The 15,544-nt window shown below is 40.6% G+C and overlaps 1 protein-coding gene across 2 annotated transcripts in view; it reads left to right on the top strand.

The window, feature by feature from the left end:
* The window catches only part of Tulp4 (TUB like protein 4), a 148,815-nt gene that overhangs the window by 104,435 nt on the left and 28,836 nt on the right, over positions 1-15,544 (top strand). For both annotated transcript variants that reach the window (XM_042702085.1, XM_042702086.1), the window contains exons 6-7: positions 2,979-3,113; positions 6,956-7,122. In XM_042702085.1, the coding sequence (XP_042558019.1) occupies positions 2,979-3,113; positions 6,956-7,122 (302 nt within the window). The remainder of the gene's footprint in view (positions 1-2,978; positions 3,114-6,955; positions 7,123-15,544) is intronic.

Genomic DNA, 15,544 nt, shown 5'->3' with positions numbered 1-15,544 from the left:
GCCACTTCCAGTTTCCTGGAGGTGTATTGAAGATAAGAGTCTCATGGATTTTTTCCTGCCTGAGCTGGCTTCGAACCACGATCCTCAGGTCTCAGCCTCCTGAGTAGCTAGGAATACAGGCATGAGCCCACTGGTGCCTGTCTGGGAAGAGTTCTTTTAAACTAAAATGCCAAACAGGTCTGGCATTTTCTTTCTTGATATAACTGTCTCCTCTCTGCCATCTCTTTGTCAAGATCACTGATGAAGTAGACTATACTCCATGGTTTTAGGTTTTTCTAGATAGAAAATCAGATACATGGCTGGTCCTGTATCCCTCAGGTGTTTTAGGCTTAGCTACTTAGCAAGAATAAAAATTCTGTGCTTAATATGTGGTATAGCCAAATGCCTAGTGGTTCTAAAACCTGTAACTTTAGTTGCATCAAAAAAGGATAAAGTCTTCTAAAGGTCAGCCCCTGGAACTCTGGTATTCCATGCCTTTGTGCTCCTGATTTCAGGCAGAAGTGCTTCCCCTTCTCAGTCAAAAAGCCCTAGTAGCAGACTCTCTGTAAACCTCACTGTGAGGTAGGGGTGGCTTAGATTCTATCCTTTTTTACCCCTAACAGTGTGTGTTGTATCCCTCAAATGAGTAAGAAGACACCTTCTCCCTTGCCTCCCCCCCAGAAAAGTGGAAGTCTCTGATGTTATGTTGACCTTCATCAGAGCCAGCACTGGGCCTGCACTGGGCAACAATCTTCCATCCTCTGCACCTACCTTTTTTTAATGTATAATTAAGAATATATTTCAGTTTGGGATAAGTACTATATTTATTGAGCCAAAAACTATATAATAAAATGATTTTTTGAAATCTAACTACAAATGTATAATATAGTAAATAAGTAATTGCTGTAAGATCTAAATGACATTAACAAATATATACATAGAACAAATATATGTTATCTGAGATAATTAATCTCATGGATAAGAAGTTAAAATATACTTCTAGTGTATGGCTAAATTATGAGCAACCAGAGATTAGAGATGTAATCACCCAGAGACACAGACTGTAATCTGTGAAGTCAAGGGAGGAAAAGTATACAGAAGAGCAGATTTCCAGTCTGCTGAAGAATTTCTTTTTCATCATTGAAATTTAACTTCAAAGAATGACTAATACACACACACATACACATATAAATACATTCATATAAACAAATAGTGCCCCTAATATAAAAGACCTGCTGTTTTTTGTTTTTTAAGTAAAGATATATTATGAAATGGTAGAGGAGAATGGCTCCTTGATTAGGAATCACTGCTGCAAACTGCATCTTAGTCAAACAGATGTGTACAAATTGCTATGTGCTCTTGAGTGAAGGCTGGGCAATTCCTTGTTGTTGTTGTTGTTTGTTTTTGTCTTTTGTTTGCTTTGTTTTCCATTCTAGGGTGTGTCACCCTGTGAAGGGCTGGTGCAAGGGACGATGTGGAAGTGCCCCCACCCCCATCAGTGTCTGCCTTCCCTGGCACTTGTCTTTTCCCTCTTGTCACAGAGACAGATGATACTCTTGGCTTTTTGATGACATGAGCAAAAAAGGTGTATACACTGTACACACACTTTCTCTACATGTGTGTATAGAAGGCCTGTGTTTTATATATGAAACAAAAGGAAATTGGTTGAAGGGTTTCAGGATCACTTGCTATAGGAGGGAGAGTTCCTAGAGCCCATATATTCATTTGGGTAGTAACCATCCCTTTCTTAATAGGATGCTAGCCTCGAGAAGTATTGGCCATATTTCTACAATCTCATAGTAATAAAGTCCATGTCATAAAATGCACTTGGAAGTGTACACTTGTAATCCTACTCAGGAAGCTGAGATCTGATGATTGCAGTTCAGGCAGGAAAGTTAGTTAGAGTCTTGTCTCCCCAAACTACAAAAAAGCTAGAAGTAGAGCTGTTGCTCAAGAGGTAGAGCACTAGCCTTTAGTACAAAAGCTCAGAGACGACACTCCGGCCCAGAGTTCAAGCCCTATGACCGGAAAAAAAATGCACTTGGAATATTTAAAAACAGAACTCCTATATTGTAGGTTGAATCTAGATTTGCTCATTCTGTTTTATTATCAAAAGAAACGGAGTTAGTCTAAGGCGGCAGTTGGCCCCTGATGCTCCTCCTCTGACCAGTTGCTCTTCTCAGTACAGTGGGGCACTTCAGAGGTGACAGGCATTCACCTGTCAGAGCCACCGACATTCTCCTTGGTATGTCCCATGGAATTCAGTACAATGAAGTGTCTTAGAGTGATGTGAAGGAGAGCAACACTAGCGTTCTCCGTGAAGGTAGATGTGGCTACTGGAGGTGTGCGCAGCATGGCTGTGACACCTACAGAACCTCTGGTGAGCCCCAGTCCCCTGGGTGTGCAGAGGACTTTGATGTTACCACATGAAAGAGTTGGTCGCTGACCTATCACACACAAGTGCTTCTGGTGCTCATCAGGCTGGCTGTGCACTACGGATGTAGCAAGGGCTTTATGTGCCTCAACATTCTCTAAATTTGCTCTCTTCTGGTAAAACTAATAGTAGCTACTGTGGCTGCTCATTGCCTGTACCACTCAGTAAAAGAGCAGTTAGTGTTCTATGCAGTGAAACAGAACTAAAACATTTTTCACTCTTCCCACCATCCTTTATGTTGCATGTCATTAAAGTAATTTGCATTTATACCTCATTAGAAACACATTGCACATAAGTTAATAAACTTAGCTCACAGATTCTCACCACCCTGTAGTTGCCTCTAGGGCTACATATTCCATATCTGCTCTCTCTGATGAAACTCTACTGGTGACCCATGTGTGTAACTCCTGAGTGGTGAAACACTGCTTCTTAGTGCAGTTGCTACACTGTCAAGCAACTTGAGTGGGGGGCAGGGGAGACAACAAACAAGTCTAGCTTTGGGCACTTACACTGAGTTGTTGTATGCTCATTGCCTGCTTCTCACTCAGCACTTGTATTTCCACAGATGGTCCTGCAGCGTACCCCATCCCGGTACAGAACATCAAGCCTCTGCTTACCATCAGCTTCACCTCGGGAGACATCAGCTTAATGAATAACTACGATGATTTGTCTCCCACTGTCATCCGCTCAGGGCTGAAAGGTACAAAACACTGCCATGTCCCAGCCCTGCAGATCAACCCTGTACACATCTGCCGTCCATCCTAATGCCATACACCAGTATCAATTGATTCTTGTCCTTGTGATAGACTCTTCTGGCTTGTGGTATCCAAAGCCCCTCTGCTTGCCTGATAAATCAGTACTTAGTCTTATCTAGAACAGGGTTCCTGACATACGTTCTTTTTTTGACCATGCTGAGGATTAAATTGAGGGCCTCATGCTTGCTAGGCAGGCGTTCTACCACTTGAGCCACACCGTCAGCCCCTGTGAAGCCCTCTCTGGCTTTTTACTGGCTAAGTGGAGATTAAGAATCTCTTGGGTTTATCTGTCCTGGACCAGCTTTGCAAATGTGATTCTCAGATCTCAGTCTCCTGAGTAGCTAGGATTTCAAGAGTGAGCCACCAGTACCCTGACTTGGTCCTGCCTTTATCTGCTTCCCTCTGATAGTAACTACCTAGAGTGGTTTGCATCTGGCTGGCACTATGGTGGCACGTTACTTGGACAAGAGCTGCTGCTACTCTTGAAGCAGTGGATAGTGTTCAAATCATCATTTATGGAGAGACATTTAGGGAGGCATATTCTGGGACTGATTATTGTATAATAAACTTACCTTGAAAACTTATGGAGAGGTTCCACAGTGCTCAGATGGATGTGAAGGATGGCAGTCAAGTACTACTGCCTTCCTGGCAGACATTTTGAAATGTTGTTATTGTAAGCAAAATTAATGCATAAAAATATTGAAAATGTTTTGAATTTTGCTTTTCATCAATGATGTGACTCTGATGGGTTCTTTAGGAATCTTGACTCAGGGTGGAGAGGTACAATGTAGAGAGATTTCAGAATCAATTTCCTATGCTGTCCCTAGTCTTTGATGTTACAGGGACTTACTATATTAGATCCAACTGTGCATCTAGTTACTGTTACTTAAAAGTAGCCATAGCTTAGACAGACATTGCCTTGTGCTCCTACCTGGTTTCTTTAGGAACTACAGATAGAAAAGAATGGGGTTCAGCTGGGCACTGGTGGCTCATGCCTATAATCCTAGCTATTCAGGAGGCTGAGATCTGAGGATCACAGCTCAAAGTTAGCTCACACAGGAAAGTCTATGGCACTCTTTATCTCCAGTTAACCACCAAAAAGCCAGAAATGGAGCTGTGGCTCAAATGGTAGAATGCTAGCATTGAACACAAAAGCCAAGGACAGTCAGTCAGTCCCCAGGCCCTGAGTTCAAGTCCCAGGATTGGAACCAGAGTGTGTGCATGGTGGGGGTGAATGAGGTCCAGATATGTAGCTGTTGGTTGTCAGTAACATATGGAACCTGTCTGAATATTCCACAAGCACTTAACTTTATTTTTAAACTGGAATATTTTTGCACTGAATTATACTCCCTCTTGGGTATCCACTCTGCTATTTTAGAGCTGTACTTGTAAGGAATGATTTAGCCCATAAACTATGGGACAAACCATGTAGTACCACAAATAGGCTTCGTTAGAAGCTGAGTACTTTTGTGCTGATGATAAACTTAAATTACTGTGCTGTTTTATGTCATTTTCTGAATATTTTAGGAATTAACATATAGGAATGGTTTTAGCATAAATTCCTTCATATATAGAGTAATCAAAAGTTTTGTTTTTGTTTGAAAATTGGAATTTTCAACTGGGCACTGGTGGCTCACACCTGTAATTCTAGCTACTCAGGAGGCTGAGATCTGAGGATTGCAGTTCAAAGCCAGCCCAGGCAGCAAAGTCTGTGAGACTTTTATCTCCAATAAACTACTCAGAAAAAGCTGGAAGTAGTGCTGTGGCTCAAGTGGTAGAGTGCTAAACTTGAGCACAAAGAGGCTCAGGGACAATGTCTAGGCCCTGAGTTCAAGCCTCAGGACCAGCAAAAGAGAGGGGGCGGAAGGGAGAGAGAGAGGAGAGAGAAATTTTATACCTTTGACCAAGTTTATTAATTTCTTGAGAACTTGGGGGCAGTGCCTAGGCACTGAGTTCAAGCCTCAGGACGAAATATAGGGAAGGGGAGAGAGAAGAAAGAGAGGAGGGAGAATGATTATCAGAGGGAGAGATGGGGTCTTGTTACACTTTTTGCCTAAACTGTCCTCAAACCTTGATCTTCTTAGCTCTACTTCCCAAATAGCTATGATTATAGATGTGAGCCACTGCACCTAGGTTTTAATAAGAAATATTGAGATGAATTGTTTTAATTGGCATTTGCTGTGATTCACAATTGGCCCATCCAGGTTCGTCATCCTTGTCTTTATTCACCATATTCTTTTCCGATGGGAGAGGAAGGGAAGGGAGATGAAAGAGGAAGGGAGAAGTGACATCTCTGCAATATGGTCATCTTGATTCAGGAATGCTCTTTAGTTTTGCACAGGAGGTAGAAGAACATCAGTGACTTCAAAATGCATTCAGAATCATTTCTATGTGTTAGAGGTGGCATTATGGTCATTTGTGACGTAGTAGAGCTCAGAGACTGCTGTACTGGGTCTGGCTCTGAAATACAGGTACTTGTTGCGGCAGAGTGCCTTCTGGAAATTTAGTTTGGCTTCTACAAAATGGACAGCTCAAGTCTAGATTTTAGACATTTCTGTATAAGCCTGATGATGGTTTTGGGGTTTTGAATAAGAAAAAGTACTAGGAATCTTATAGTACTAATAACTTTTTTCTACCAGCAGGAAGTGATTGTTCACAGTGGGATAAGCCAGACCATTTAATAGCCATTCGTTAGATAGTGGATAGCCTGTAGGTGGGCATTGAATTTCCAGTGAGAAATTTTCTCTCTCAATACTATCTGCCACCCAGCAGAATTATCTTTCTTCTTTAATAAACCCCTATATACATCATAATCCAGTGTCAAATAAAACCTAGTGCCCTCATACTTCATCTGTTCAGTGTTGCCAGACAGCAGATGAATAAACTTGGGCTTTTCTTTTCTTTTTTAGTATTTATAAACTGAGTTCTCTGTGGGTGAATCATCAGTCTCATTATCTTATTGCTTTTATAAAGTCCCCCAGTTTCATTGTGGAAATGCTAGTTATACAAGTATAAATTATCATGCTAACTTTTTTCTTAAAATGAAAAATCTCTGTACATAGTCCAGGCTGGTCTCAAACTCAAACCCTGTTTCAGTCTCCCAAGTAGCTGATACCTGGGATTTCAGTATATATTGTCATGCTAGCTTCAACATACCAGCTTTTCTCTGGTCTGGCATAATCAGGTTTCTACCTTATTTATTTTGGTTTTAGGAAAATTGCAAACCCTATCCATGTATTATATTGTCTACAAAGAAATAGGTCATTAGTCTCTAGGGAAAGAGAGGCTATTTTATATTTGCTTAGCATTTCTGTTTTTTTTTAAATTTTTATTTATTTTTTATTGTGAACATACTGTACAGAGGGGTTATAATTACATGGGCAAGATAATGAGTACATTTCTCATCAAGCATTGTAGCCTCCTCCTTTGTTTCCCTTTCCCATCCCTTCCCAGCCTCTCCCCCCACCCCCCCACCCAATCCTCCCCCCCACACACCAAAGTTGTAAAGTTCGTTTTCGACATGACAACTTGTACTTCTCATTGTTGCAATGGGTCCACCTGTATTCTTACTTAAATGACTTGTTTTTCCCCTTCCCCTCCACAAATTATACTGACATCAAATACAGTGAAAGCAGGGGTTATACTGTGTGGGAGGGACATACAAAGCAACAAAGAAATAATCTTATAAATAGCATTTCTGTTTTAAACTACTGAAATCATATGTGGCATGGCAGAGTGACAGGAGGGCTGAGTCCTTGTGCTGACTGTCTCTTCTATGTGGTTTTAGAGGTGGTGGCCCAGTGGTGCACGCAGGGAGACTTGCTAGCTGTCGCTGGGATGGAGCGGCAGGCCCAGCTCAGCGAGCTCCCCAACGGTCCTCTTTTGAAGAGTGCTATGGTCAAGTTCTACAATGTCCGAGGGGAGCACATCTTCACGCTGGACACACTTGTGCAGGTAAGGACACTTGGGAAATGCCACAGGCTAGTGTACATCTCGGTAAAACACCCTTTGTTGGTTATACTAAGGGGGTAGTTATTCATTGTAATTACCTTTGGCACCCTTTATTTTAATCTCTTTTGTTTCTTAATTGAATTGTGTGTAAACCAGGAGAAACAGGAAAGGAAGCAGTTTTTCCTTTAGCCAGAATGCCTGATTTCATTTCCCAGAAGTAAAATTCTGGATCACTTGGTAATTCTGTTTTTAATTCTTTTAATGACTTACTATACTTTTTTCCATGGCAGTTGTACCAGTACACATTACCGTTAACGTTGTTCTTGCCAGTGCTTATTACTTTCTGGAGTTTCCTTGGTAGTAGCTTGCTATTAGGTGTTCATTGTAATACTGAGGTGATATCTCATTGTGGTTCAGATTTGCATTTCCCTGATGATTAGTAATGGTGAACCTTTTACTGGCAATTTGTATGACTTTAGAGAAATTTCTGTTCAAGTCACTTGCCCTTTTTTTTCTTGACATGTCTTTTGGTTGTTGAATTGTAGAATTTAAATACATCTTTTAATGCAATATATTCTTGGGCAAATAAATACATTTGTTCACTCATTTGTCCAAACAAAACTTGTCCATCAAAAACTTGGAGAGGCTACTCAAAATATTTGATGTCCAGCACTGAGCTTTAAGTACAGTATTTAGGAGGTAAAGAAGGAAGACAAAATTCACACCTCTCAGGAGCTTGGAAGTCAGATAAGGCCGATAAATAAATAATTACACACAAATACATTAGATTTATATACCAGGATTGTGGTGATTTGGAGAAGAGGACTCAGACTGAGACTTGGGTTTTATGAGCAGTTTTCTGGGTCTTCCCAGTCCTTCCTCTTATTAGCAATCTACCACTGATATAGCTCTATAATAGGAGTAGTGATTTCTTATTAGCAATCATCCACTCCTATAGCTCTATAATAATCTGGAATGTAGAAGAGAGACCTATATAGATCCAGTTGCTTACTTGACACACCTCTCAGTCTTGGCATAAAAACTGCACAGCAACCTGTTCAGCCCTCAGGATATTCTACCTTTCAGAAAAGTTCTTCTTTGGGTTATGGCCCGATAATGTATCATAGGTGACCATTATCTCACTCTTTGTCTATGGACGCATTCCTTTGCTCTAGAAGCTGAGATCTACTGGAGTGGAGGAACAGAAACAGGTTGCCAGGGGGGTGGTCTCCTGAGCTTTTAGCTGTTTGGCTGGTAAGAAAGCTTTTACCTGTTTGAAAGGCAGTTTGCCCTCAGTCACAGGATGATTACTGGTGTATCTTGTTTTTCCTGGAGCCCAAGGTGATTGCTCAGTGACTGCAGCAGAGATCAGATCAAAGAGTACAGACACTAAGCTGGAACACTTAATTTATGAGCCCAGCAAAAGCATTTTTGAAGTTGCCTCTTTCATTTTCCTTTCTTCCTGCTTCTCCTTTGCTTTCTCCTCTTTTTGTTAGTTACGTTATTTTTTGTGTCTCTGTGTGTTTTCCTATTCATTTCTCTTCATTTGTATTCCCCCTCCACCCCACATGACAACATTAGCCAGACTTCACTACAACTCACCCTACTCCTGTAACTTTTCCTATTGGGCTTAGCCACCGTTCTTTTCTTCTCTATATTAAAAGAAAAAAGCAAAACAAAAAACCCTAGTTGATATCTTCAGGTAACCACCCTGGTTAACCAAGATCTTCCTAAAGCGTAGAGACATCTGTACTTCTATATATATCTAAAATTGGAGCAATAGAGATGACTCGTCTTCATTGCTGGTCTTCATACCTCAAACACAAAGCTCTGGTTTACCACCTGCAATAAAGGCGATTGCCAAGCTTACTTACCCTAAGTGGAGAAGAGTTCTGCACACAGTGTTCCAAGCATTGGAATTGACTGTTTGACAAGAAAGACCCACTTCTTTAATATAATAGCAGGAAAATACACCTTAGCTCCACCATTTACCCAGTCTTGAGTAGTCTATGAGTTCAATAACTAAAAGGACATAGGATAGTGAAATCACCAGGTCTTCATTCCAGATGCACAAATCCCACTAAAAATCACAAGTTTATAAACAATCAAGACAACATGTTTCCCTTAAAAGCCAACAACTGCCAGGCACCAGTGGCTCATGCCTGTAATCCTAGTTACTTAGGAGGCTGAGATCTGAGGATTGCGGTTCAAAGTCAGCCCGGGCAGGAAAGTCTGTGAAGCTCTTATCTCCAAAAAACACCAGAAAACTGGAAGTGGCATGGTGGTAGAGCTCAAGTGGTAGAGTGCTAGCCTTGAGCTGAAATGCTGAGGGACAGTGCCCAGGTCCAGAGTTCAAGCCTCATGACTGACCAAAAAAAAAGAAAGAAAGAAAGAAAGAAAGAAAGCCAATAACTCCACAATAAAGGACTTAAGTGATAATGAAGAGGAGGAAGAAAGCTCAAATGCAATAAAACAATGTCAAGAAATAAAAGAAGTAATGTTTAAACAGCTAAGCCAATTCAAAGAGGATTCAAACAAACAGCCAGAGAACGCAAGCAAACAGTTGAATAAAATAGAGAAAGCAATACAGGGGTGAAAGGGGAAATCAACAGATATAGACATCTTGGGGGAAAAAAAATCAAAGTGAAGTCCTGGAAATGAAGAGCTCAGTGGCCTAAATAAAAAACCTCATTTGAAAGTCTAGTGAATAGAACAGTTTCTTGTCTTATTTTTCTTCAGCTAGAGACCATGTTTTCTCAATTTTCTAACCTTCACTATGCCTAAAATATATGGTAAAGGCTTGATGGTCGTAATTATTAGAAATGTTCTCATTTTAATTGTTTGGGCTCAAGGGTGAAAAGATAGCACCATAATGTCTCAGCATTTTAATTAATTACTGATTATTTTTATTGAAGGGTCTTTTCCAACCATTGAAAAGCATGTCTTAATATAATAAAGTTAAATAATGATCCTTAGTAAATCAAGTACAGTATTAATTACTTATAGTACCAGCTTAACTCTTTAGTAATGATAAAATGTCATATGATCTGTGCCTTACTATTGAAGGAGTCCAAAGGCAGAGACATTTAATAGCAAGAAAGATTTTAGGCTATTGCTTATGAAAAGTACTCAGTGCAATTCAGATTTTATTTACAAGTTAATTAGATTGTAGCTTGTTGCATACAAAGCTGCTGGTTGGAACAATATATGACAACTTTAACTTGATCTTGTGATTCACTGATGACAGCAGTGACTACAGCTCTTACAAGATGCATACTGTAATTCATTCCCCTTTCTTTACTGCATTTGTCTTTTACAATTCTGTAATTTAGTTCATAAGCTGTTATGTGTGACCATCCATGCAAGCTGTATATTTGATAATATGGTGACAGATTTTTAGACTTAGCACTACTGACTGAGTTTGCAGACTTCAGTAATTTGGGCCTGATTTCTTTAATGAACTTCTGGCATTAGAAGCAAGTTGGGGATTACTCTGTATTCTAAAAAGTTTAGTTGCTTGTATAAGAGATTTGGTAGAAAGAGAAGGAAGAAAATAGAGATAGAAAACAGGAAAATTAAATAAGAGATTATATTTATGATTATAGGCTTTTATACTCCTGAAGGAGAATCCCATAGCAAACAATTATAATAACCTTTTTATAGAAGAGTCACTTTGCCTGCCCCTGGGGGCTTCCATGGTTGTGCATTTTCTTTTTTTTTCTTTTTTTTTGGTCCGGTCGTGGGGCTTGAACTCTGGGCCTGGGCGCTGTCCCTCAGCTCTTCAGCTCAAGGCTAGCGCTCTACCCCTTGAGCCACAGCGCCACTTACAGCTTTTTCTTTTTTGCTTATGTGGTGCTGAAGAATCGACCCAGGGCCTCTGGCATGCAAGGCAAGCACTCTACCACTGAGCCACCTTCCCAGCCCAGTTGTGCATTTTCTATGTTGTAAATGTTGTGATTGTTACTTGTTTATGGAGTACTGTGGGTCATGTGCTCCAATAACTACCTGGTAAACCTGAGGTCCTGAGCGCACACTGTTGTGTTGCCAAAGCATAAGCAAGCAGAAAACTCAAAACCAACCAAACAAGGAAAAAAAAAACCAGAACCTGAGATTTCTGGCTGGGGTGTGCCTAGAGTAGTAGAACACCTGCTAGCAAACATGAAATCTTGAGTTCAAACCCCAGTACTGAAAAAAGGGAAAAAAAAAAAAAAAGAATTCTTGAGGGGCTGGGAAGGTGGCTCAGGAGTGCTTGCCTTGCATGCCTGAGGCCCTGGGTTCGATTCCTCAGCACCACATAAGCAAAAAGGAAAAAGCCGGAAGTGGCACTGTGGCTCAAGTGGTAGAGCGCTAGCCTTGAGCTGAAGAGCTGAGGGACAGCTCCCAGGCCCAGAGTTCAGGCCCCACGACCGGACCCAAAAAAAAAAAAAAAAAGAATTCTTGAGATTTGAGGCTAGAACATGGATCAAGTAGCACAATGCTTGGACTTCCTGGATTTAACCTGAGGCTTGGCTGGATGAATCCTGAACTAGTTTACTTAATTGGTGGCCCAGTCATTATAATTTCATACCCAAAGCTGTCCATTGTGTACAGCTCTGTTCAATGTACAGTGTACAATGTATAGTGTACATTTATGCATAGTAATTTATGTTTGTAGTCCTAGTTTAGCTACTCAGGAGGCTGAAATCAGGAGGATCATGGTTCAAGGCCAGACCAGGCAAACTATTTATATGATTTCCCTTCTCAACCATCTCAGAGAGGTGTGTGCCTGTCATCCCAGCTATATAGGAACTATAAGTAGGTGTTGATGGCTCATGCTTGTAATACTAACTACTTGGGAGGATCATATCTGGGGGCCAGCCAGGCAAAAATTTCACAGGATCACATTTCTACCAATAAAAAGGATGAGCATGGTAAGCTGTGCTTATCAACCCAGCTACACAAGAAACAAATAGGACTGTGGTCCAGGTGAGCCCAAGCAAATGCAATGGTTGCTTCACTCGAGAGTCACAGAACATTTGCTAGGCTTGTGTCCAAACTATCTCCTTGAAGTAGCTGCCTTAGTCCCCTATTTGCAGGGGACTTTTAACCTACCCTTCTTCGTTTCATAGTATTTTGCTACCTTGTATAATCAGGTAGTCATTGTCAAAGACATTAAGATACTTATTTCCCTCCTATCTCAGAAGGTAAACGGCATGGGAGCAGACATTTCTTATTAAACATCAATCCCTTGATACTTAGAATGGCTCATTTTATACACTGCATAAATATATAAATTGACTAATCAACAGTACAATAGATGAATAAATGGGTGGATTGTCACAGGCCCTGCACAATGCACTAGCAGGAAATGAGGCACTACAGTAAGGAGCTGAAAGCCACCTCTCGCTGATCATGGACTGTCCTGGGGACATGAGGAAGAGCGAACTACTCCTTCCAGGGTTCAACGTGGACCAAGCAGAGAGAAAGCTACTGAGAGGAACGACTTGACTCCATTAACCACACACCCTCAAACTGCCATTAAGAACAGATTCTTCTCCATCCTGAGTAATTGCTCTCTGATGAAAAGACTAATCACAGAAGCACCAGATTTCCGCTATACTCCCTGAAGTGCTGCTCATTTTCTTACCCTTTTATATCAGATTTATATGTGCAAAATATGTACACCTCTCTATGTAAATTAAGTTTGAATAGTTTGAACTTTGCAATTCTAGCTCTCGCTTCTAAAAGTAGTAATTTTGTGTGATTTGAAAAAGAGATTAAGTCCACAATCTTATACCTGAGTTTTCCTTAGCAGATAGCAGCTTTTCAGTTAACAATTGGTGATAATCAATGCATGTGCCGAGGCTTACTGGCTTTGAACATGAACTTCAGCAATTCATCCCCCAATAGGTAGAAATAGCTCTGCTGGAAGGATATTCTGTATTGTGAGCAGACAGAAGGACTCATGTTCTGCTAGCGTGGCTGAGCACAGAGTGATGGAAATCCATGTCTGTGGGTCTGCCAAGTCAAGACTTACTTTTACTGAATTCCTCTCACAATGCCATGACATATACATTCTGGTTCCTTCCAAAACTCTAGGATATTTGTAGCTATGGACTTTGGGTTAAGTACCAAAGAGCAGCACAGGAAATCTTATTGTCAAAAAAGTGACATGTACAGATACTTTCTGTGGACTTAACAAGATTTAGAGAATCCTGAAAAGTCATGACTTACTAAATGATCATCATAATAACTAATTTTCCCCACATCAACAGCACCTCAAAATCTTCAGAGAAGTGTGACAACTTTTATTGTCTGTAAAATTCCTCCTAATTTTTTTCTAATACAGCACTAAAATTTTTATGGTGAAACTATAGCATATATTTTACTACTTTTTCATGTTGTATAGAATATATACTATGAAACTAATTCAAATTAATATATTCCCCTCCCACTGCCACTGGCTTGGACAAGTAAATATCACTGTACCCAAATTAATGTGTAGATACTTGTTCATATTTTTGTCCTCTTTCTTAGAAGGAATTTTTTTAATCTTGCTCCAGATAATAATTTCTTTGAGACTATAGATACCACAAGCTAAATAATTTCAGCTTTTCCCCTTGGGTTCTGGTTTTCAATATTCTTTCATGTCTTTTCACTCCAATTTGGTTGATAATTCTCTTTTGTAATTATCTCATGCACAGTTTAGTGTATAGCCATTTTTCCTTGCCATTCAGACATGTGCTCCTACTGCTGTTTCCTGTTCACCTACTGATGATACTACCTGTAACTAAGAACTAGCCTCTGAGCCAGTGTTTCTCAGATGTTAAGATGGAATAATCTGTGTGATAGACAGAACTGTATGAGGTCATGTATATGTGCACTTAATGTGCCACTGGAAATATAGTGAGTTTTGAAGATGTGATTATTCTGTTATTATGAACAGTGAGTGTTTGAGGCTTTTTCTTCAGTTTCAAAGTCTGTATTAGTGGTATAAATTCTTAGTACAAAGATAATAGATACATCCTTATCATAATTTTATAAAACATGTAATCTACTGTTTCAAAGAGACAGTTTATGAAAAGCAGAATGAGGGGGAGGAACAAACCATGAGGATGGCTATTGTAGTTGAATGAGGTGGTATACATATTACCGTGCATGAGACCAACGTTTGATCCAAAGTACCAGCCAAAAAACAAAGATGAAGCATGATTTGGGTGCTAATAGAACCTCTGTTTTCATCTGTGATTACAGAGCTTGATTATACCAGAAAAAAATGTATTTTTCTATATGTTGGTCTTCAGCAGTGATTCTGCCTTGCTGTGAATTAGTAGGTTTCTTCTTTAAGGTCTACCTTTAGAGGGAGATCATCTCATGTAGAGCATGAGATGTGCATGGAAATGCTCCAGAAGGTCCTGACTTAAGTTCCAGGCTCCACTGTTAATAAAATCATGATCTTCCATAGTGGGGAAGCTATGGTCATCACCCTGTTGTTGCCTTGCCTGGCAGGGAGAAATGCAGCCTTGCATTTTGCTTTGAAGTTGAAACCAGGATTAACTGACCCTAGAAGCTAATTTAAGAAAGTGTCTTCATGTGTTCCTTTTATCTTGATGCCTGTCATTAAAGTGTTGTGACAGTTCTGTTCCTGTCATTCATATTAAAGAGCTGGCATGGCCACTTCTGCTCTCTGAAAACAGTACTCCCCACTCCCAAGACCTCATTGTATTTGTCCTCCATCTGTTTGGGTTAGGATGAACAAATCCCTCACTGCTTCTCCATTACTGCCCTCTACTTTTTTCTTCCTTGCTTGGATGGCACTCTTGAGTTTTGAGGGGTTTGGAGGGGGGGGGATCCCCAGTGTAAGAAGATCTCAACATGCATATTTGGATTTCCGCCTACCTTTTCACAGAACATGATGACAACCAACTCTCTGGTGAGGTCACCACAGAAGCCCTACTCCCCCAACCTCACAAAGCTTTTGCTTACTTCCCCTAGCTCCAATCATGGCTGAGAACAATAATGAGTTAATACCTGGGTTGTAGCCAGGCTCTGGTGGCTCATACCTGTAATCCTAGCTACCCAGGAGGCTCAGATATGAGGATTATGGTTCAAAGCCTGCCCAGGCAGGAAAGTCCATGAGACTCATACCTCCAATTAACCATCAAAAATCCAGAAGTGAAGGGCTGGGAATGTGTCTCAGTGGTAGAGCGCTTCCCTTGCATGCCTGAGGCTCTGGGTTCGATTCCTCAGCACCACATAAGCAAAAGGAAAAAAGCCGGAAGTGGCGCAGTGGCTCAAGTGGTAGAGTGCTAGCTTTGAGCTGAAGAGCTGAGGGATAGCACCCAGGCCCAGAGTTCAAGCCCCAAGACCAACAAAAAAAGAAAGGATGTGGGGTAAGGGAGAATGATAGATGGGATAAGTTTGTTAGGATACATGTATACATGTA

The sequence above is a fragment of the Dipodomys spectabilis genome, unplaced genomic scaffold, assembly GCF_019054845.1.
Source record: "Dipodomys spectabilis isolate Male_0828 unplaced genomic scaffold, ASM1905484v1 ptg000302l, whole genome shotgun sequence".
NCBI lineage: Eukaryota > Metazoa > Chordata > Mammalia > Rodentia > Heteromyidae > Dipodomys > Dipodomys spectabilis.
Note: the sequence above shows the minus strand (reverse complement) of the source record. Positions and strands in the feature narration are given on the sequence as shown.